At 35.8% G+C, this 21,244-nt stretch overlaps 2 protein-coding genes across 5 annotated transcripts; both read left to right on the forward strand.

Annotated features, from left to right (window-relative positions):
• The first annotated feature begins 1,660 nt into the window (after window positions 1-1,660).
• On the forward strand, window positions 1,661-6,558 carry LOC133791180 (uncharacterized). 3 transcript variants are annotated; one of them, XM_062229100.1, is made up of 3 exons: window positions 1,661-2,049; window positions 3,364-5,872; window positions 6,009-6,558. In XM_062229100.1, the coding sequence occupies exons 2-3, from the start codon at window positions 3,437-3,439 to the stop codon at window positions 6,300-6,302; spliced, it is 2,730 nt and encodes a 909-aa protein (XP_062085084.1). In that variant the 5' UTR covers window positions 1,661-2,049; window positions 3,364-3,436; the 3' UTR covers window positions 6,303-6,558. The 3 variants fall into 3 exon arrangements, with proteins under 3 accessions (XP_062085084.1, XP_062085086.1, XP_062085085.1); XM_062229102.1 differs by lacking the exon at window positions 1,661-2,049 and adding an exon at window positions 2,623-2,736; XM_062229101.1 differs by lacking the exon at window positions 1,661-2,049 and adding an exon at window positions 2,783-3,104.
• Window positions 6,559-6,808: 250 nt separating this feature from the next.
• Window positions 6,809-12,226, forward strand: LOC133791182 (phosphatidylinositol:ceramide inositolphosphotransferase 3). 2 transcript variants are annotated; one of them, XM_062229104.1, is made up of 12 exons: window positions 6,809-7,988; window positions 8,089-8,178; window positions 8,763-8,849; window positions 8,950-9,018; window positions 10,032-10,112; window positions 10,501-10,572; window positions 10,728-10,788; window positions 10,875-10,977; window positions 11,182-11,277; window positions 11,359-11,405; window positions 11,634-11,764; window positions 11,864-12,226. In XM_062229104.1, exons 1-11 carry the CDS (start codon window positions 7,950-7,952, stop codon window positions 11,762-11,764), a joined length of 876 nt encoding a protein of 291 aa, XP_062085088.1. In that variant the 5' UTR covers window positions 6,809-7,949; the 3' UTR covers window positions 11,864-12,226. The 2 variants fall into 2 exon arrangements, with proteins under 2 accessions (XP_062085088.1, XP_062085087.1); XM_062229103.1 differs by having other exon boundaries at window positions 11,634-12,226.
• Window positions 12,227-21,244: the final 9,018 nt, after the last annotated feature.

The raw sequence follows: 21,244 nt of genomic DNA on the forward strand, positions 1-21,244 counted from the left end.
TTTAGTCTTTCTTTACCATTCTTTTTGAACTAGAAAGTACTCACTTTTTTTTATCTTGCCCACTCTCTCCATCCATGGTATATTTTATTTTATTACAGTATATTCACTACCCCTTTTTCTTTTTCATCATTCTTCATTTCAGTGTTCATCTAAAAAGGGAAACATTAAAATATGTTATTTTTATTTATTTACTTTATTTGTTGCATTCTCTCTCTCATAATTAAATACTACACATATGTCCTTTCTCTTATTGATCAAGACAACAGAAGACAAATTGATGGTCATTTTTGGAATAGGACCAAAAGAAAATATAACATACGAAACTATCAATATGGTTGGAGGTCATATAAATATATATGTTGTAAAAACCAAGTAATAACTATATATCTATGTATATTAGTTAGGGACTGATTTATATGTCTCCTTGTTTGGTTGGTTTTCCTTCTTTGTTTGAGATTCAGATTTTGCATAAAGCCCTCTAAGCAAAAGACAAGTAAGAATTAATGACTGCTTTTGTTGGGGAAAAAAGGTCTCATGTTAGTATGGTTAATTTTATTGGTGAATTCTACTAATAGCATTGCTCATTTAAACACTAATGTTTTCCCTGTAATATCCCTTGTTGCTTTATAAAAGAAATCTAAAACCACTTTCACATTTATTTTTACGGAGAAAGTAAATCGTATAACCATAATTAATAACAATATATAAATATACTAACCATGTAATTCATAACGAGATATTACAATTATACACTCATGAATTAAAATGATTTAAATTTTCTTTTTTGTTTTGTTCCATTACTTTAAATAAGTTCTTAAACCCGATTTTGATAAAAAAAAAATTGAACTAAAGTTAAGTAATTTACCAAACTAACAACTCAAAACAAAAACATAGTCATTCTTCTTAACAATATTTAATATTTTGTCCATGAAAATTATATTTAAGGATCTATTTGAATTATTTTAAAAAATATAGAATCTAAAAAATAATTTGTTAAAACATATAATTTTAGATAATGAGACAAAATATATAGTCAAAAAAAAATAAAAACTCTTGCTAAAAAATTTAGTTTTGTCCATAAATATAATAAAGAGATGTTTCAATAGAAATTAGTAAGTAGTCTTGACATTTTCATTTAAATTACTAAGGGGTTTTTTTTCAATAAAAACTTTATTTTACACTAATTTAATTTAGTGTGGTCATTTGTCGCCCTTTGTTGATTTTAAGAGACTTTTGTGAAAAAAATTATTTAGGTATTTAAGTTGAATATTTCAAACAACTTAATTTTGGCCGTATTTTTTCTTAAAATAAATATTACTTCTCAAGAACAAAATGAAAAAGGAAGGAGGGGAATTATTATTAATATTTTATAAAGTTTGAATAATGGAATTCTATTTGTCATATATATATATAGTAGAATACTACAATTGAATAAGTATGTTCCAATTTAAGGTATATACTAGAGTACACACTATATTATATTTATATTTGGGGTGGATTATATATAGAATTTGCGAAAATGATAAATATAAATATTGTATGTAGGGTTAGTATGGGTGATAAAAAGAGATGGCCCCAGCGATCACGTAAAAATAATAGAAAAGAAAAAGAGAGACTGTCCGCGCCTTTACGATGTGACCACATGATTATTCGGCCTCACTTTTTAGCCGTCCGATGAAAACGATTGCTCTCTCTCTGACTGTACGTAAACAAAACAAAATCAATGACTCACTCAATGACCTCTACCCAGAATAAGAGAGATTAACGCAACCTCTCTCTCTATATCGCTCAATTGATCTTGTGAATCTTTGAGCTGAAATTTTGTTACAGACTTTGGAGTTTGGGGAAGGAAGAGAAGAGACTGAGGCATTGGGATTCCGGAGCTAGTTATTGCTCTCTGCTTTGCTTTTCTTCCTCTTTGATCTCTCTACTGTTCATTTCGCTCACTCGAGTATTTTTACATTACCACCGACACTAGAGGCTTCGTCTTCGAGATCGCTCTGGGTTTTCGTTGATGGCGTATCCTCTGCATTTTCAAATTTGACTCTGGTATGTGATGCTTTCCCTTTGTTTTTTTTTTTTCTTTCGTGTTTGGTTCGCATGAAAATTCTGTTATCATGAGTTTTACGTAATTCTCTTGTTCTAGTTTTGGATTTTGTTTTTGGCATTGTTGATTGTTTTTTTATGGTTCTAAAATTGTGTCTTTAAACTAAAATTGGAGTTAAAGAAGGGTACGAAAGGAGAGGAATCTCATCTTCATGATACTTTTGATGGAGAGACGCTTTTTGGGTGCTTGGGAAGTGCTTCTTTCACGGATTTCACTTTAGTTCTTTCTTATTCCTGTAATTTTTCTCCCAGTACCAAAAACGGCATTACGGTTTTGAAATTTTGAAAAACGAGTGCGCTCTGGTTTTGGAATGCTGGCAATCTTTGTTTCTTCCGTTGGCTTTGGCAATAGAGGTTACTGATAAAGATGGGTCGTTTTACCTTATCTTGAGTTTTTGAAAATGGCCTTTCATGGACCACTATACGATTGCTTTCTGTAAGCCTCTTCTGGTATTCGTCTTTTGTCCATGTACCACTCAATTGTCTTTTTGTGTTAAGTTTCAGATTTGGATTTGTGCGACTTTAAATTTTTTTAGTCACTTTGGTTTTCTTCGTGTAGTAGTTTACCGCTGTTGATTAACTTGCTTATTGCCTATTGGTTACGAGCTTAGGAAGGTGAAATGTAAATAGGTAAAACAAGGAGCAATTCTCACTGCTGAATTTGTCTATTTGTGTTATTTTAAAGTTTAAACCCTGATCCTTGACTTCTCCTAATGTTAATTCCTTCCTTAAGGAACGGGGCAATACCAATTATCATTTTCCCTTTTCCCTCGGTTAGGGAGCAAAAATAACTATGATGGGATTCTTTTGTAAGAACTTAGCCTTGAGATGCTGAATAATTTTTTTCAACTTTTATTATCTATCCCTTAAGGTTTGCTAAATGTGTCATAAGTACCTGGGACTCATACTAGCTTACCTGCTGTCTGGGAAATCCTTTTCCTTACAAAATAAAGAAAATTCAAGTAGATTTGTTTTGCTGAATTCTGGCCCTTGCTATGGTGAGGATTAGGAAAAAAAATGATGTGAGAATTTTGCACTTTATGAGTTATGTTGGATGAATGTTATTTGACCTTCATCTTTGGCTGCTTAGAGAACCAGACTGGTTATTCTGACAACTTTTTTATTTTAATTTTATAATTTCAGCTCTTTGTAGAGATTGAATCCCCTTATATCTTCAGATTTCCCCTCAATTTTTTTTTTAAATGTATGTATATATATGATTATATGTAATATATGTGAATTGATTGTAATGTGCAGTTGAGAAAGATAGTCCAGAATTCTTTGGCAAGCAGACACCAGAAACCAGTACACTGCAGATTCTGTGCAGTCTATGGATCAGCTTTCAAAACCCAGAAGAAGTTCAGGAAAGAAACAATCTCTAGGAACTTCAGGGAATGTCTTGCCTTGTAAGAGCCAAGCTCTGAAGCTAGAAGACAAGTTAAAATTAGAAAAGTCTAGTTGCTCATATGCTGATCTCCATCGGGAAATTACAAAGAACCCTCAAAAGCAGCAGATAGATGGGAAAAAAATTGATGAAGATGAGCTTGTTAAATATATGTCGAAATTGCCAAGTTATCTGCAAAGAGGAAAAACTTTACAGGAGAAAGCTTTAAATGTGGGGGTTCTTGACTGGGGTCTTCTAGAAAGATGGCAATATGGCCATAAACAGATGCCATACAGAAATAGCAGGTATTCTCCATCAAGTAGTAACACATCCTCCTCTTTTTCTACAGATGGATCACCTACCTATTCTACTAGGGGTCATAGCTGCTCTCCTTCTCGTCAAATGACAAGCCGGCCTTCCCTACAAGTTCATCTGATGGAACATCCTATGGAAGGGCCATCCCAAGTTAAATCTCATGGAGCAAGTGTTGCAACGTTTGAACCTAATGAGACTACACAAAGTGGTACCATAAACATACCTGAAAAATTCATCGTCCCAGCTCCAGCTCTCTGCAAAAAGCATCCAGATGCCAAGCTGGAGAAATGCAAAAAGAGTGAGTTAGACCAAAAGAGGGAGAGGGATACGGTAAGCAAAAATGTGAACAATGATCAAAACTCTGACATGGCATTGCAAACAACAAAGACTCAAGGTGTTGAGTGTTTAAACATTGAGAAGATTCAAAAACCAAACTTAAAGAGCTTTGAAAATACCCCTAAAGGATGCAAAACAATTGTTCTTATTTTGCCTAGAAGTCTCCCAGAAAGCAATCATCCTGGAGAGCTGCAAAATTCTAATTTGACAGCATTTGCTGGCCAAAAATCAGAAGGATGTAAGAAGGCATGCATGGCAGAGCGCAATTCTGATATTCCACATTCATGCCCACTTCCTTCTGGAGTTGGCGTTAAAGAGTCTCAGGTAGAACATTTGAGTACTTTAGGTTCAGGTGCAGTGAAAACCAACTGTTCATCTGGTTCATCTTACTCCGCATCAGTGTCACCTAAAGTGAGATTGAATCTACCCAGAGGCAGTAATTTAGCAGCCAAAAAATCAGTTGTAGCACCCGCATGTTCAACTTCAGTTGAGAATTCTAAAGCATCAGAAATGAACTCAAACAAAGCAAGAGCCGAAAAAGTACGGAGCACTTCACCATTTTATCGTTTTACCATTACAGGTAAGATGAGTAAAAGTTCCAGTTTGAAAGACAATTTTAATGCAGGCCACCAGGGTTCAACAGATGTTTCTGCAAAATCTGTTACGCCAAATTCTCTGTCATCTGCTGGTAATGATTCAACCAGTGGAAAATCTAATGCAACTAGCAGGAAGTCAAGTCCTCTGAGGCGGTTTCTTGACCCTCTGCTGAAGCCAAAGGCAGAAAACTGCCATCAATCTGTGGAGCCATTAAAGAGGGGTTCGGTACCAACAGACAGGCCTTGCAAATCAGCTGATGGGCGGCATGTTTCGATGGCTTTGCGGCCAGGAAAAGTAAAGTTGGACATGGCTGGTTGTAAGACAGTAAATGTCAATGAATTAGCTCAGGGCAAGAAGCCTGGACCAACAGTTCATGCTCTTTTTCGAGTTGCAGTTAAGAATGGTCTGCCTCTTTTCACATTTGCAATTGATAAGGAGAGCAACATCCTTGCAGCCACAGTAAAGAAGTTAAATGCGACAAAAAATGATGGTAGCAGCTTCATCTATACATTCTTCACCATTCAAGACATGAAGAAAAAAAATGGAAGTTGGATTGGTCAAGGTAGTAAAGGCAAAGGTCATGATTACACCTCTAATGTTGTGGCCCAAATGAAGGTTTCTGATTTTAGGTTTTCCAATTTGAGTACACAGAATAAATTCAAGATGAGAGAGTTTGTATTGTTCTCTGTGAACCTGAGGCAGTCAGATAATCAGACCTCAGACTTCCAGCCAAATGATGAACTTGCAGCTATAGTTGTCAAAATTGCAAAAAAGACCAATAATCCAAGCTCCGTGAAAGAAGGGCCTGAGAATGCATCTCTTTCTGATTCAGAGTGTTTGTTGGAGCATAGATCTCATTCTAATTCTTTGGATGATGTTCAATGTCATTCTTTCTTCAGTAGTCAAGACTTTGTGAGCACAACAGTCATTCTTCCAAGTGCTATTCACAGTTTACCAAGTAAAGGAGGACCGTCATCGTTAGTTGAACGTTGGAGTTCAGGTGGATCATGTGACTGTGGGGGTTGGGATATGGGCTGCAAACTTAGGATTCTTGCAAACCAGAATAAAGCTCATAAGAAATTAAGTGTATCTAAAGGTTGTCCCATCACAGATAGATTAGAGCTTTTCCCTCAGGTACTAGTTTTTCACTTTAAATCTTTACAATGGTTAAGTTGCTTGCCGAAACTCTTTAAAGTATATAATACATTATACATATATACATATAAAACTTTGCCTCCTGATGTTACTTTTCGTTTTTACCTGTTCACAGGAAGGAGGGCAAGAAAACCAGCTGTTTTTCAGTTTATCTCCATTCAAGGAAGGGGTCTATTCAGTTGAGTTCAATTCTTCACTATCAATTTTACAAGCTTTCTCCATTTGTATAGCAGCCTTAGATAGTAGGAAACTATGTGAGCGTTCAGAACCAAGTAAATCGCTTGAAGAAAAAACTTGCGGGGAACCCATATTAGTGGAAAATGCTGGAACAAGTGCTGGCAGCGTAATTGAAGCGGAGGTTCCAAGTTACATCTCGTATCCACCACTTTCTCCAGTCGGTCGGGTCTAGATTTTCTAGTGAAGTACATAATGATCACTTTTGTCCGGTTGGGCATTGTGCATAGTCTACAGCCAGTGCTTCTGGGCCCTCTCGATCAGTTGGCAATTGACCTTCAAATATAGAGTTCCTCGTAATGGTCGTTTAGACATGTATCGCTCTTAATAGGAAGTAGGCAATTAACAAATGTACCTATCGTTTCGTTAGAGAAACTCCCTTAATCAAATTAAGTGTGCATATATTGAGTGAAATGTAGCCCTTTTAGCTACTCATTGAGTCTTCAATGATCTCGATTCTACTATTTGTCTATTTTGGATCATAATGGGATTGTCCTTGTATGATTCTTCTTAGACAAAATTTTGCATGTTCAAATTTAAACTCCATTACACAATCAGTCCTTAAACCCCTCTCTACTTCTTCCATCAAAAGTCTGAAGGGTTGGAATATCTAGTCACTGTCTTAGCAGACTTGGTAAAATAGAAAAGGAAGATTTTCTTCTCCTTTTGTTGAAATATGAGATTCTATCTCTATCTTGCTAAGAGTAATGATACCAAACTGGATTTCGTGGCTGGACCGGTAAGTATGCAAGTTTGCTTCAACTCGAATGAAATACAGACTTGGGATGAAAGTCTAAGAGAAGTGAAACTGAGGATTCCAGTCAGATAAGAGTTGGTTGACTTTGTGGGATTAGCCTTCCTTTTTTTCATCACATAAAACTACCCTTTATCACACAATAGATGAGAAACTTTAAATATATATATATATATAAAAGGAAAAAAAATTAGGCATGGAGTTTGCCTATTAGCCAAGCCTCAACTAAAAAATATTGCAAACCTTACCACATAAGCGGTGTGCTTCTTGTTATTTATTTGGCATGATTTTAATTTGTAATGCCTTTTTTTCTTTTCAATTCAACTTAATAAAATGCTCGTTTTATTGTTTTCTTTGGTTAATGAGTTTCCAAATTTTCTAACTAAAAAATAAAATATTTTTAACAATTTTTTTTATTAAACAAATTTTTTTCCGAAGATTAAAAAAAAAGAGATTTTTTTTTTTTATCTCTTATTCATGATGAACCATAAAATGTAGGCCTGATATACCGATTCTGAGCCCCTCAGTAGGGCCTTCGTCGCAAGATTGTGATTCGTGACACTCATCTTCAAGACCAAAGAAAATACGCTCATTTCCACACTAATCATTTTAATGGACGGATCTCCCATATTCTAGTCATCAATGGCTTTGATCGACGGTCAATATTTACACAACGAGCTCTTTAGAATCACTTCCCCTGAAACTATTGCCCGGGAGATTTATAAAAATAATAATTAAAAATACAATATGCAATTTATTACTTTTTCTTTAAAATAAAAGAATTATTTAGAAGTTGCACCCCAAGTTTAGAACTTTCTTCTCAACTGCCTCGTTCAAGAGAGTGAGATAGAGAGAGAAGAGCGAGAAGAGTTGCTTTGGATTAGATATTGGTGAAAATCTGTTTTTGTATTAGATACTTCCGAAATTTAAATATGTGATTTTAAAAATTGAAATTCGGAACAGAAAATGTTGAATTGTGTATAGAATTTGGCATTTTTTACGGATAGTGATTAATGTCGAACTTTAATTTCATCATAACATCATCATCATCAACACCGTAATTGTGTCATGACAATGCCGCTTCACGTCGCTCGTGAGGCTCCAAAGGTTTTTTTATTTTCATTTTCAATCTCTTGTCATTATTTTTTGTTTTGTTTACTTTTCTGGGTGAGAATTTTGGTTAATTTTGTGCTCAAAAAATGTGAAGCTATGGAGGAAAATTTGCGCAGAGACATCTGTAGAGGTTTCGCTTCTTTCCGAGAATTGGAAGTACCTTCTTGCTGGAATTTTTTTTCAGGTTTACTTTCCTATTTCTTTTTCCTTCAATGTATTATGTATGCATAATGTATAATGAAGAGATGCCTATCAAATTTGTTTGGCCTGCGAGTATTTTTATATATTTTTTCTTTAAAAACGTATTTAAACAGTTTCTTCACCTGGGTTTATGGTTATAGTTATTAAGTAAAGACTAGATAGATCAGTACTACTTTTCTTCCATTTTTAGAGTTGTGTTGCAATTTTGTTACGAGCCTTATTTGGTTTTTTCATCGCGTGACAAGCAGCTAACAAGTTAACTTCCATCAGGTAATAGATCATATAAGTTTTTAGAAATTTTTTAATCTTGTATAAACTTCAAATGTAAGGTCTTGACTAAGAGAAGAATTATGATTTTCGAAGCTCTTTGATTAGAATGTTATGCTTACATTCTCAAATGTACATTGTCATTTTTTGTTGTTGCCCTTTTAAACAGAATTGTGCTTATTTTAGCTTTTGATTTTTTTACTTGTTTAATGATTCTTATTCTGTGATAATACAAAATTGTGTTGGAGTTCAATTATTTTCCACTTCTTCGAGGTTCATCATATTTGTTGTCATTTTCAGTATTTACATGGCTTGGCTGCTCATGGAGTTCACTATCTGCATCGCCCTGGACCAACACTTCAGGACACCGGGTTCTTACTTCTTCCGGTGGGTACCACTTTTGTTTGGTTTATACAGTTGGTATTGATGGTGCACAATTTCTAGTTGTACTATATATGTTTTTAATTTTTTTTATTTGGTACCTCAGGAGCTTGGTCCAGAGAGAGCTTATATGAGTGAGACTCTTTTCTCTGTCATCTTTTTTTCCTTCATATTGGTAAGTCCCTTTGATTGTTCTTTTGCTTTTCAAATTAGCATGAATTTTTTTCTTATGTTAATACATTTATATAAATATATATTTCTTTTGCTTTTTTGCAAATTATCACCCCACCAGTACCCATTATATAGTTTTGTTTTTACATCCATATCTTGTTGTTTGATGTTGAAGTTTTAGATGTTTCTTTTTTACTTTTTTCCTTGTCTCCGTATTTCAATTTAGCTAATGTATCAGATATTTTTTTTATATTGAGATTTTCTTGGCACGAATCAATACACAAAAATAGCACAGGAAAGATGTTTATGAGCTTGCTATTATGACTTTCCTTTGCTTTCCTGACCTTATGCTTGCATTATGAGAGAAATTAGATGTAATTACAGATATGATGTAACTTACATATGGGTAAACCTTAGTTTACTGTCTTTTTTCTTTTGTCTAGATTACTTCATGATTTTATTCAAGATTTTGGTTCTTTTAAGTAATCCTTTGAGTACTCATGAAGTTAAAATTGGATCCATTTGATTTTTTTTTGTACGGCACATAATCATAATTCATAATTATTTGTGATGATTCATTGGTTTGGAGTTGTGGATTAACATATACAGGATAGGTTGTTTGTAACTGGATGTATGATCTTACTTTAATTGCTTGCACTTGGTAAAGATAGAAACGGTTGTGTAGAAATGGAGAGATTTGAGCAGAATTGTCATTAAATAGGGGAGCACAGGGAGAGATGCAATTTAGTTGTGATTGAAGTTTCTATATGGAGTTAATAATTTACCTTTTATATGTTTATGCATTTAGTGATGCTTGTCTATTTGTTGTATGTTTTTTGATGCAATCACAGTCAAGATTTTGTTTATACTTGTTTCCTAAAGTTTCCAGTTTTTCACTTTTAAGGCATCTCTCAACTTTTCTAATATTCACCTATTATGACTTGAGGTAGTTTTGTCATTTATAGAATGCAATCTGAAGTTTCAAGTGAACTAACAATAGTACCTTTTGTCTTGCAGTGGACTTTTAATCCGTTCTTTTTCCAAAGTAAAAGAATATATACAGTCCTCATTTGGTGCAGGGTTCTAGCTTATTTAGCTGTAAGTAACTATAGCTATAGTCTATTGAAATAGTTGTTTACATTATTTATGTAGGACATTAGTTATTTGCTTAAAACATGCATTTTTGCTAAAACTTGTATAAGTTTACTAGAAGTTATTTCCTTTATTGCTTTTGAATGAGCCTTATAATTTATACAATGCCTTTATTTTTCAACCTCTGCTAATTGCTAAATAATTTATGTTATCATGTCCTTGAGTAAATTTTTAAAATTTTCTCCTAGGGTGGGTTATTCTACCTTTGTGCAACTACCTGTGGTGAGATCTATCATTTATCTAACAGCCCAAATAGATAGGTGTTTCATAATACCTTATTTTGTCCTGTTATTTTCTGAAAGTCATTTTGTATATCTTTTCTTGGCTCTTTTAGGTTTCTCAAATTCTACGGATTATGACATTCTATTCCACTCAACTTCCTGGTCCGAATTATCATTGTAGAGAGGTAAGTTTAACTAAAGTTCATAGTGTTCAGTTTGATTTGATCAGCATTCCTCAAGTATGTATTTTGATCTCTCAGGGTAAAATGTTTCTGTATGTCATAAGTAAGTACTTTTGATTAAATTGATTTTTTTATAATCAGGTACATGTCTCTTTCAGGGTTCAAAACTTGCAAGGCTTCCCCCTCCAAAGAGTGCAATTAAAGTGCTTTTAATCAACTGTTAGTTATGAACTATCTACACCTTTTACGTACCTAATCAATCTAAAACTTATATTGCATTTATTTGATCTCTTATTAATGTGCAGTTCCTCATGGGGCTATATATGGCTGTGGTGATTTGATATTTTCATCACATATGATTTTCACCTTGGTATTTGTACACACATATCAAAAGTTCGGAACAAAGAGGTAAACTATATCATGATTTGCATTAACTTAATGTAACTAGAATACATTACTACAGTGAGGTTTCATCTACCAAGCATAGTAGTGGCGCACTTCCTATCGAATTTGAATATCTAATACTCACCATTTTCTCTTTTCCTACGTTTTGTTTTTCATCTCTAGTTTTATGCCCTTCACTGTTTGTAATTTTAATGCTCATCCTTGCAGATGGATTAAGCAGTTTGCTTGGGTACTTGCTGTGATTCAGAGCCTTCTAATTATTGCATCTCGCAAGCACTACACTGTTGATGTTGTTGTTGCTTGGTAAGAAGGTTATATTTTTCTCTTGATGAAAATTTTAGTACTCAGTTTCACTTGACGAAGAGCTGCATAATTCTCTGGCAGGTACACGGTAAACCTGGTAGCATTTTTTGTTGACAACAAATTGCCAGGTTAGAAAAAAATTCATTTCAAGAAATTTTTTGTATCTCTTAGTAGCTAAGATTTCTTTGATCACAAGACTCCTTTTCTCTACATAAATTTGCAAATAATGTGAAAGTTAATTCAGTTTCATAATCTTAGGAAATAGTCAAAATATCAAAGGACAATAATTATTAGTTATGCAGCTACGGAAAACTCAATGCTTTAAAGATGGGTGATTCTATATGTGTTTTCTCCAGAGTTGCCTGACCGATCCATTGGTTCTACCACTCCACAACTTTTACCATTGAGCACAAGAGATAAGGATTTCAGGAACAAAGAAGAGCATCAGAGATTCATAAATGGAAATTCAGCCGATACTACAGACTGAGTATGGAAAATCAGTTAATATCTTTAACCATCATTTCTAGTTTCACTTGCACTTGATACTGAATGTTTTCCATTATGTATAAATTCCGCTTTCTTCTAGCTATAGGAACAAATGAATCACAAGATTTCAGATTAGGAACTTCCACAGAAAATTGCAGAACATTGATTCAACTAGCCAAAGCTGAAGATAGTTTTGGTGTTACAGTTTTATATTTTGTTTTGTTCCTTAAAGTTTGTTTTCAGAGTAAACCTTAATTGTATATTGTGGAATGTGTAAAACGAAATTGAATGCTTTTTTTTTGGGGTGGGGGGGAATTAATCTGAATTATTACATGTATTATTAGAAGTCACATGCCATTTGGTTTAGTTGATATCCCCAGTTCCCCACACGTACTGGTTGTACCATCATTTTTCTTTGTTAAAAATAAAAATGAAGGGGAGACAGAAAGTCTCCATTTTCAGACATGAAGAATCAAGAAGAAAAGAAACAAGTCACCATAGCTTTAAATTCAAGCCATTTCCTTGTAGTACCAGGTTGTCATGAATAAATATGCAAGCATATCATATCATATGGTCCACAATTTTTTATTTTTTTGGTTACTGAATCATCTTTGGCTGATGAAGATACACTAATTGTACCACTCCAGTCTCTGATGTGTTCAAAGTATGGATTAGAGTAGCCAATCGAATAGGGCATGTGGTTGCCTTATTTAGGCAATCGGCGCTGGCATGGTCCATGGATTCAATTGAATAATGCTTCTTGTCTGGTGGCCCCACTGTGGACCACAAAATAGCCTTTGCTTTTTTCCAACCCCACTTTTTTCTTTTTTCTTTTTTGCATTTGTATATACTATTCTTTCTTTCTTTATTAGGATCGTGAAACAAAGAAGTTGGAGGCAGCCCTAGCTACATCCTCACATGCTTGTCTTGTTTTTTTTTTTAAAATAAAAAATCTTTTTTGCTTTATATGTAGTACTACAATGATTTCTACCCTCTCAGTCTGAGATCTGCAGTCCTACAAATGTCAAACATGTTAAGACTTAAGAAAGAAAGAAAGAAAATTTGATGTCTTCTCTCTTCCTCTTGGGTATCCCAGAACCTAGATAAGTTACCCCAGATTCTGAACAAAGTTAATTGTTGTCCTTTAAGCCATTAGCAGCACTTTTAGCTGTGTGTTTCTGTGTTTGCATGATGACTAATGAGTGTCTTTCACATTCTAATAATATTATCACTAATAATAATAATAATAAACAATGGTTCCCTTTACCCCTAATCTAAGGTTTTGGTGGAGACTAGAGAAATGTTTGCATGGAATGATATATTATTTTCTCATTAATAATGTTAAATGATTTTTTATTTAAATATATAGAGCAAAGCCTCTTTATAGTAATAATGTTGTGACTAACATTTTTAATTACTTTAAGGAGTTCGTAACTTAATGGAATTATATGTATAAAATATTGTAAATATATATATTTAAATCTAAATTAAATAATAATTGATAGACATGTTAAATTCAATATATAAACTAAGTAGGTACCATATGTTTTTGCAAAGTAAAACTTTAGTACCTTCTATTACTTATAATTATCATCTGGAACCCTGTATTTACATATTCAATATAAATTAGTACCATCTGCTCAATTTTGGTCAATATATTTTTAATAGGGGAAATAGTGGCAAAAGTACCCAATGTTTTAAGAAACTAGTGATTTAGTACCCAATCTTTTTTTTGTGGCAATAGTACCCATTGTCCACTTCCGTTGGTTTCCGTCGGTACCCAGCCTAATTCTGTCTTATTTTTTCCATGTGTACAATGGAGATTAATTCACCATTTAGTATTTCAAAAACCAAAATTTGAAATAAAACAAATGTTTTAGTTAAAAACAAAATAAAAACAAACTGAAAATTAAAAACAATGGCATGTCCATGAACGATTGAAGAAGAACAAACCCAGAAAACACCCCATTTCGAAAACAAAACCCAAATAAATCCCCAAACTCAGCCACAACTGAAGATTAAAAACAAAACACAACTGAAGAAGACGAGTAGTAGTGGAGGAATGGAGGGTGAAAGTTCGTATTTTTCCAGTGGATCAAAAGCAATGGCTCGAAGATGTAGGGGTGGGAGTCGATTGTGACCGTGACAACAGTGCGATTGTGGCTTGGAAAGTGTAGTCAGAACCTCTTGGATTGAAGCAAATCCTGGGAGAAGGTTTCGAACTTGTCGGTTAATGAAAGTAAGTGTGGATAAATTTGTTTTGGTTTTTTTTGTATCTGGGTTTCTTCATCTAGGTTTCTTCTTGCTTTAGTCAGAAGGGGGTTGTGATTTTTTTAGGTGGGTGGATCCAGAAATGGCTGAAAGTGGAAGGGTTGTCGTTCCAAACTGGAGAAAAATAATTGAGGGATAAACTTGGAACGTTGAAGATCTCTTGGAGTTTGAAATAACAAGTCTAAACCGTGGGAACAAGCCAATTATGGGTGAAGGTCATGTTTGCAGTGCTTGTGGTCACCTCCTTAAGAAAGATTGGATTTGTATAAGTTGGAGAAAATTGGTTTTCATTGTATTTGTAATTGTACTAGTCTGGTCTTTGAAATATTAGACATTGTATGATTTTGGTTAAAAAAAGTACCTGATACAAGGCAATGGTGTTTGTTTCAGTTGTCAAAGTACTAGTTTCATTGTATCTGTAATGCAGCAAGTCTAAGATGAATGAATGCATTTTGACAATTGTGCTTGTTCTAGTTAAATTTTGGTCATGTTAATTTAAGTTCATTATGCTTAATTTCACATATGCAAATAATAATTTTGACTACATGGTATCATATGGAAAATTCATACAAGATGCAAGGTCATAATTGACACCCAATATGGAAAATACAAAATATAATTGGCACCGAAATTGATAGACAAATGCAAGTCATAATTCATAGACAAAAAAGTCATATCAGTTTGCTATATAAACAGACTACACAAAATACTTGGCCAAATCACAAGGTCCACACCTTATACATTTGTACACAAAATTAAGCCAAAGATGCCTGAAAACAAAGGTCATAAATGACCCAAAACATTCTTAACAACAAAAGATGACAGACACACCATAACTTAGATTCTAAGATGGTGTTGGTTGAGATGAGGAAAATGTTGTTGCTGGTCCACTCTGTCATCATCTTCTCCTCTATTAATTTTGTTCTTGAGATGCAGTGCCTTGCTGAGAGGGTGGTGGCTGGGATGAGGAAGTTGCAGCTGTTGGTTGTCTTCCACGGGGTCTTCCACTTTTCCTAAGTGTGTGTTGCTCTTGAGATGCAATGGTTTGTTGAGAGGGTGGTGGTTGAGATGATGAAGTTGTTGTTGCTGCTGCTACTGCATCTCTTGCATTCTTTTTGGCTCTCCTCTTCTGCCTTTTCTAAGTGTTAGGATGTGGATTTTTTAGAGGTCGTCTGCCCATTTTCTTGGCAACAACAGGCTGCAATCAATAAATAAAAAGCAAATTAACTAAAACATTTATAAAATCATAATTGAAAAGCAAACTAACTAAAAATAACTGAAGATTGAATACCTGTGTCACTGTTGGATTCTTGCAAGTGACTCTTGAAATGCATGTTTGTTTACAATTGCTGCAATGGTTTGGTTGACCAAACCTTCTTTTTTTGGTTGCATTGGTGTCATCTTCATCAAGTGCTTTTTTCCTTGTCGTCTTTGGTCTTCCAGGCAAGTTTGATTTAGTTGGGGGGTAAATTGGATTCAAACCAAGATCTGGCCACTTATCAGGACTTGGCATTGATCCAATAACTGCAGCATATTGTGCTTGAAAGTCTTCTTTTTTGTATGCATCAATTATAAAATCATAAACATTTAGGTTGGAACTCTATATACAGGTCAATGCATGCCCACATGGTACTCCACTAAATTCAAAAGCTCTACAAGTGCATGTTCGAGTAGCTAGGTTACATGAGAAGCTCTCACTACTAAGATAAGTAACTTGAAACATGTTTGCATTGCTCTAATACATGAATAATGTCTGGCCACTTGCTTGTTCTTCTCTATGATATCTAGAATTTTCTTCCCCACAGGTTGCAACTACTTTGCCACACTTTTCCTTTTCTTACATAATCTAGACATCAACCAGAATCGGATTTTCTCCAACAAAGTTATGATGGGCTTGTCCCTTGCATCCAATATGGCAGAGTTGAAACTCTCACACAGATTGTTCAAGAGCATGTCACATTTGACATGCAATATAAAGTGTGACTTGCTCCATTCAGTTGGAGCCTTCTTCATTAACCAATCATATGCCTTCTCATTCACCTCATGCATTTCAGCCATCCTCCTCTTGAAATCTTCTGGTGTTATGGCTTTTGCACAAGCCCACAACTTTTGTTTTAGAAGAAGACATGGAAACTCCTTTTTAAAGTTGGCATGTAAATGTCTCATACAAAATCTTATCTCAGCACCATCAAACAGGGAACCTAAAGCATTTTCTAACCCCTTTTGTCTATCACTAATCAGTGTATATCTCCTAGTGTCAATAACCTCCAAATCCTCCTTCAACAATTTTACAAACCAGTTCCATGTGTCCGTATTTTCCTTCTCACAAATAGCATATGCAATTGGAAACATGCCATTATTTGCATCAATACCCACAACAGCCAGCAACATACCTTTGCAGTACCCTTTTAAGAAATAGCCATCCAAGCCAATAAGTGGCCTGTGTAACGCCCTGGATAACCAAGACCATTACACTGTGTGTTTATAAAGTGCCAGACCTACTAATCAAGTCATTTAATTAAAATCGTGTTACAGAAACTATAAAGGAACTAGGGTTAAAAGTGTTTTGGTCTCAAAAGCCACATTTTCATTAGGAAGCATCATCTGTTTACACGGGATCCCAAAAATATTAAGTTTAAGGACTGTTTACAAAAGACACAAGGTTTATATACAAAATCAGGCCATATTAAGGCAAAACAGACAATTAGGCAATCCCTGTCCTGACCCACTCCTCGACCATGGCGATCGAACAGCTGGCTATGTACATTCAACCCTGCAGCTCTCCACCTCAGGATTGGTCCAACTTGCTCTTGCCTTTACCTACACCACGTAGCACCCGTGAGCCAAGGCCTAGCAAGAAAACATAATAACAGAGCATAAGCAATCAACAGACAAATCAACATCCCATATTGCATCACATAATCTCAACCATGTAATCATTCAGTATAATCAAGTATTCAACATGCTAAACATATCAACTCATATCATACATCACTGCACAAATGATAACTAGGGCTAGCGCTCTCAGGCTGCTCCCTCCGTTATCCCACTGACTCTGGCCCGCTTAAGCCGAGCTCAGTGAATATTAAGCTGTCCTCGGCTACCAGTGGCCAAGCCGCGCCCTGTGCGCAAATATAAAGTACGGCACTCTTAGGCCGCTTTTACATGTCCCATGGCGTAATATCATCATTGACACGATACAAGTATCGGGAACACTTAGTCCCATCACAAACATATAACCGGGTGTAGTTCTCTTACCTTTCAATTCACTAGCTTTGATCCCTCGACTCCTTGAGCACGATCCCCCTCGAGCCCTAGCGCTCACCTAAACACAATCATGGGCCAAAGTCATCATCAATCCTCAAGTTCAAAACCTAGCCTGGGGCCAATCCCGAGCCCCCGGGAAGTCCTAGTTCCACCAAACAAGGTGGTGGAATCAAACCCCAAACCCTAGGTCAAAAGCCCTTGCAAACAACCCTAAAATCCCCTTCAGAAGACAGGGTAGCGCTACAACGCTCATGGGAGGGCGCTACAGCACTACAAACAGAAGCAAAATCCCATCAGCAAGCTTGGCCTAGCGCTACAGCGCCCAAAGGCTAGCGCTGTAGCGCTAGTCACAGGCAGACCAACACCAATTTTTTCCTCCTGTGATTTCCTCGAACCAACCTCAACCAAAACTCTTCCAAATCTTACCCAACCTCAAAATCAACCTTATAACCATACTCCACTCATCCCAAGCACCCCAAATACCTAGAACTCAAGCACATGCATCCCCAAACTCAAAATTCACCATAGCCACTTCCAGACAATGAAACTCAGCAGAAACTAGTTGAACAACAAAGTTAGAGCTTAGAATTTATACCTTTGATGGGATTTCGACCACAAGTTGCCTCTAGACTTCCTTGACTTGCTCCTCCTCAGCCTTAGGCCTGAATTCCCTAAAGTTTCCATCCAATTCAACTTAAACACCAAAGCTCAAAAACCAGAAATAGAAACTGAAGAACTCTAAAGTCTTACCTCAAGTGTTAGTGACCTCTTGCTAAACCTCTGCCAATTCCTCAACCCTAGCTTAGGATCCTTGATGTTCAGTCTATCCCAGCTCTTCTCTGAGTTTTGCTTCAGAATTCCTCAAGAAATTGATGAAGGAGGCTTAAACCGGCCTTAGAAGACTCTCTTTGTTTTCTCCCTTTCTTTTCCCTTCCTTTTCCTTCTTTTTCAGACTTCTACACTTCTCTACAATTCCCACTAACATAAAGTCTCAGTAATTCCCATATTTAGAGAGCCAAATGACCTTTATGCCCTCCCCTTTATTTCTAACCCTTTAATTCACTTAGGGGCATTCTAGTCATTTTTCCCAATTCCCGCTAACTCCTCGAGTGTCTCTAATATTTCCCGCTTAATTCCCGATACCTAACTAATCACCAATAATATTCTTCAATGTCAAGATAGACTCCAGTATATTCGCTAAATTCCCATTTATACCCCTGAGCTCACCCCGAGCCGGGTATAAATCCCCGCTATGACTTTTTTGCTACTTTGCTCACTAGGATCGTCTCGAGTCACAGATCACCGATATATCCACATAATAATGTGGTCTCGACAATTATCACATATATCAAAGCAGTTATGCCCATAATGGCCAAAATTACGATTATGCCCCTCTATCCTAATCAGGGCCTACATGCATACTAATACACATATTCATGCATCTCAAATATTCAAATAATCATATAACATGCTTTAAATCATAATTGTGCATCTTAATCATTAAAATCACACATAATTCCCATTATACCCTCCAGGCACACTAATCAAGGCCATTAAGCCTTGTTAGCGAATTTGGGTCGTTACAACCTGCAAGCCTTGAATCCCTCCTTGCAAGCCTTGAATCCCTCCTTGCAAGCTTTGAGGCAGATATAAACTCTCTCAAACAACCTCTTGTCATTGACAATGCTACTTTTGATAATGGTTGTGCTCCCAAGATTGTGGTGTAGGAGTTGTTTGTAATATTCATCCAAAACTCTATACTGCTCCTTCACAGAACCTTCCAGCATTTTTTTGGCCTTGCTCCTGGTGCTATAGAATACATAGGAGGATGTGTTCGAGAACTTTGTTTTTGCAGTCAAGGTGTTGAAGTTGTTGTAAGTCGTATTTGGGTTCATTCTAAAGTCTTCGATGAAATGCTTGGCCAACCAAGTAGCAGTCACTTTCTTGTGTTCAAATATAATGACACAATTATGCACATCCACCAGTGTATTGACTCTGAATGTTGTGTAGTCTTTTGTCTGTACCCTTCCATACAATGTCCAACTACAACCATTCCCTTTACAAACTGCCCTTATCTTCACAGAATTATTGGTCACATAAGTGAACTCCCTGTCAGTGCTTAGTTAGAGCTTCCCGAAGTTGCTCCTTACTAACAAACTCCAACCCAAGTGTAAACTTGAAATCCTTCCAGCCAATCCTTGGATGGAACTCTTTTTTTTCCTCTCTTAACCCCACCTACTTCTTCATCACTATTCAAACTCCTCAGGTCATCAGACTCATTCACTATCAGACCCTCCTATGTCTTCTTGGTTGCAGGTATCAGTCACTGAACTCCACCAACTGCTAGGGTGTGCAACATTATCCCCAAAATGTCTTTCCTCATCCTCATCTAGGGCATACTCGTCTTCAACAAAGTCTGGATCAGGTTGCTGTTGTGCCTCATCAAGCCCTCCACTTTGCCCAAAAGAAGTTTCTGTCTCAAAAGGCCCTTCATCAATGCCAATTGAAGTTTCTGTTTGTGACTCTAAAACCCCTTGACTTTGCCTGGTTTCAGGTTCATAAAATCCATCAGATTGCCTATTTCTTGGTTCATATTGGGCTTCCCCAAAACCATCCACGTGGCCTAAATTAATTTCTTGTTGGGCCTCATTACTTGGCTGGCCAGTGTGGCTTGCTGGTTGTTGGACTTGGGCCATGTCCTCCACACCAGCTAAGACATTTTGGGCCTGCTCTTCCACATTGTCAGTATCTACCAAATCAACTATCTTTATACTCGAGTCACTTTCATACTCACCCTCATAATCTTCACTCCAATTATCAGTCTCAGCATCTTGATTCCAATCATCTGGCATGTGCATAATGAACTCTTCAGAGCCTTCTGAGTCATCTTCACCAGTTGGCATTTGAAAGTCATTTGCCTCCAACTCCATCATCTCCTCTTTGCTCATCACATAATCATCTGATTTGGCCCAAACCCTCACATCTACCTTCACTTCGGCATCATTAGGAATCTCCTCAATACAACATCTCTTAAGTGGAGGTGGAACTTTATCATTGACCTTATTGGTATCACCACTACTACCAATTTGAGGCACAGAGCCTTGCAGGAAAAAATACACATCAATTAATTATTTTATTTGAATATGTCAAAACAAAAACAGAGTATCCAATGCAAACATTCTCATGTGGGTCAACCAAAACACTCTACTTTACCGTCCAAGCCTTTCACTTTCACTAGATAAATTTGGCAAAAGTACAAGGTTGACAGTACAAGTACAATGTAAACACAGAACAAAACTCATTAAAAAATTCAATTAACAACCATACAAATTTAATACCCATTTACCAGTTATTCAACTAAACTTATCACAAACTTCAACAAACAAGAAAAGACCCCGATAAACCCATTTACTTAACCTATTAATTCAAAAAATAAATAGTAGGCTTAAGAAAATACTTATCGTAAACTGGAACTAACTCGTTTGGTTTCCGAAACGACGACATTCCGTATGAGCAAATCATCTTGTTCCCTCTCTTTGAAAATGAAAATGTAAAACTAGTTCTTCGTTTTCGTAGCAAATGGTGGCTGGGTTTGGGAATTTATTTGGGTTTTGTTTTCGAAATAGGGTGTTTTCTGGGTTTGTTCTTCTTCAGTCGTTCATGGACATGCCATTGTTTTTAATTGTCAGTTTGTTTTTATTTTGTTTTTAACTAAAACGTTTTTTTTATTTCAAATTTTGGTTTTTGAAATACTAAATGGTGAATTAATCTCCACTACACATGTGGACAAAGTAAGACGAAATTGGGCTGGGTACCGACGAAAACCAACAGAAGTGGACAATGGGTACTATTGCCACCAAAAAAAAGATTGGGTACTAAATCACTAGTTTCTTAAAACATTGGGTACTTTTGCCACTATTTCCCCTTTTTAATATGACCAAAC

This window comes from Humulus lupulus, chromosome 7, assembly GCF_963169125.1.
Source record: "Humulus lupulus chromosome 7, drHumLupu1.1, whole genome shotgun sequence".
Taxonomy (NCBI): Eukaryota; Viridiplantae; Streptophyta; class Magnoliopsida; order Rosales; family Cannabaceae; genus Humulus; species Humulus lupulus.

What these genes read in the sequence shown, in the direction of transcription:
- LOC133791182 (XM_062229103.1), top strand. Translation starts at nt 7,950, where the DNA reads ATGACAATGCCGCTTCACGTCGCTCGTGAGGCTCCAAAG. An exon ending in TCGCTCGTGAGGCTCCAAAG is followed by an intron (nt 7,989 to 8,088) that starts GTTTTTTTATTT and finishes AAAAATGTGAAG; the next exon opens with CTATGGAGGAAAATTTGCGC. An exon ending in GGGTTCTAGCTTATTTAGCT is followed by an intron (nt 10,113 to 10,500) that starts GTAAGTAACTAT and finishes TGGCTCTTTTAG; the next exon opens with GTTTCTCAAATTCTACGGAT.
- LOC133791180 (XM_062229100.1), top strand. Translation starts at nt 3,437, where the DNA reads ATGGATCAGCTTTCAAAACCCAGAAGAAGTTCAGGAAAGAAACAATCT. An exon ending in GATTAGAGCTTTTCCCTCAG is followed by an intron (nt 5,873 to 6,008) that starts GTACTAGTTTTT and finishes ACCTGTTCACAG; the next exon opens with GAAGGAGGGCAAGAAAACCA.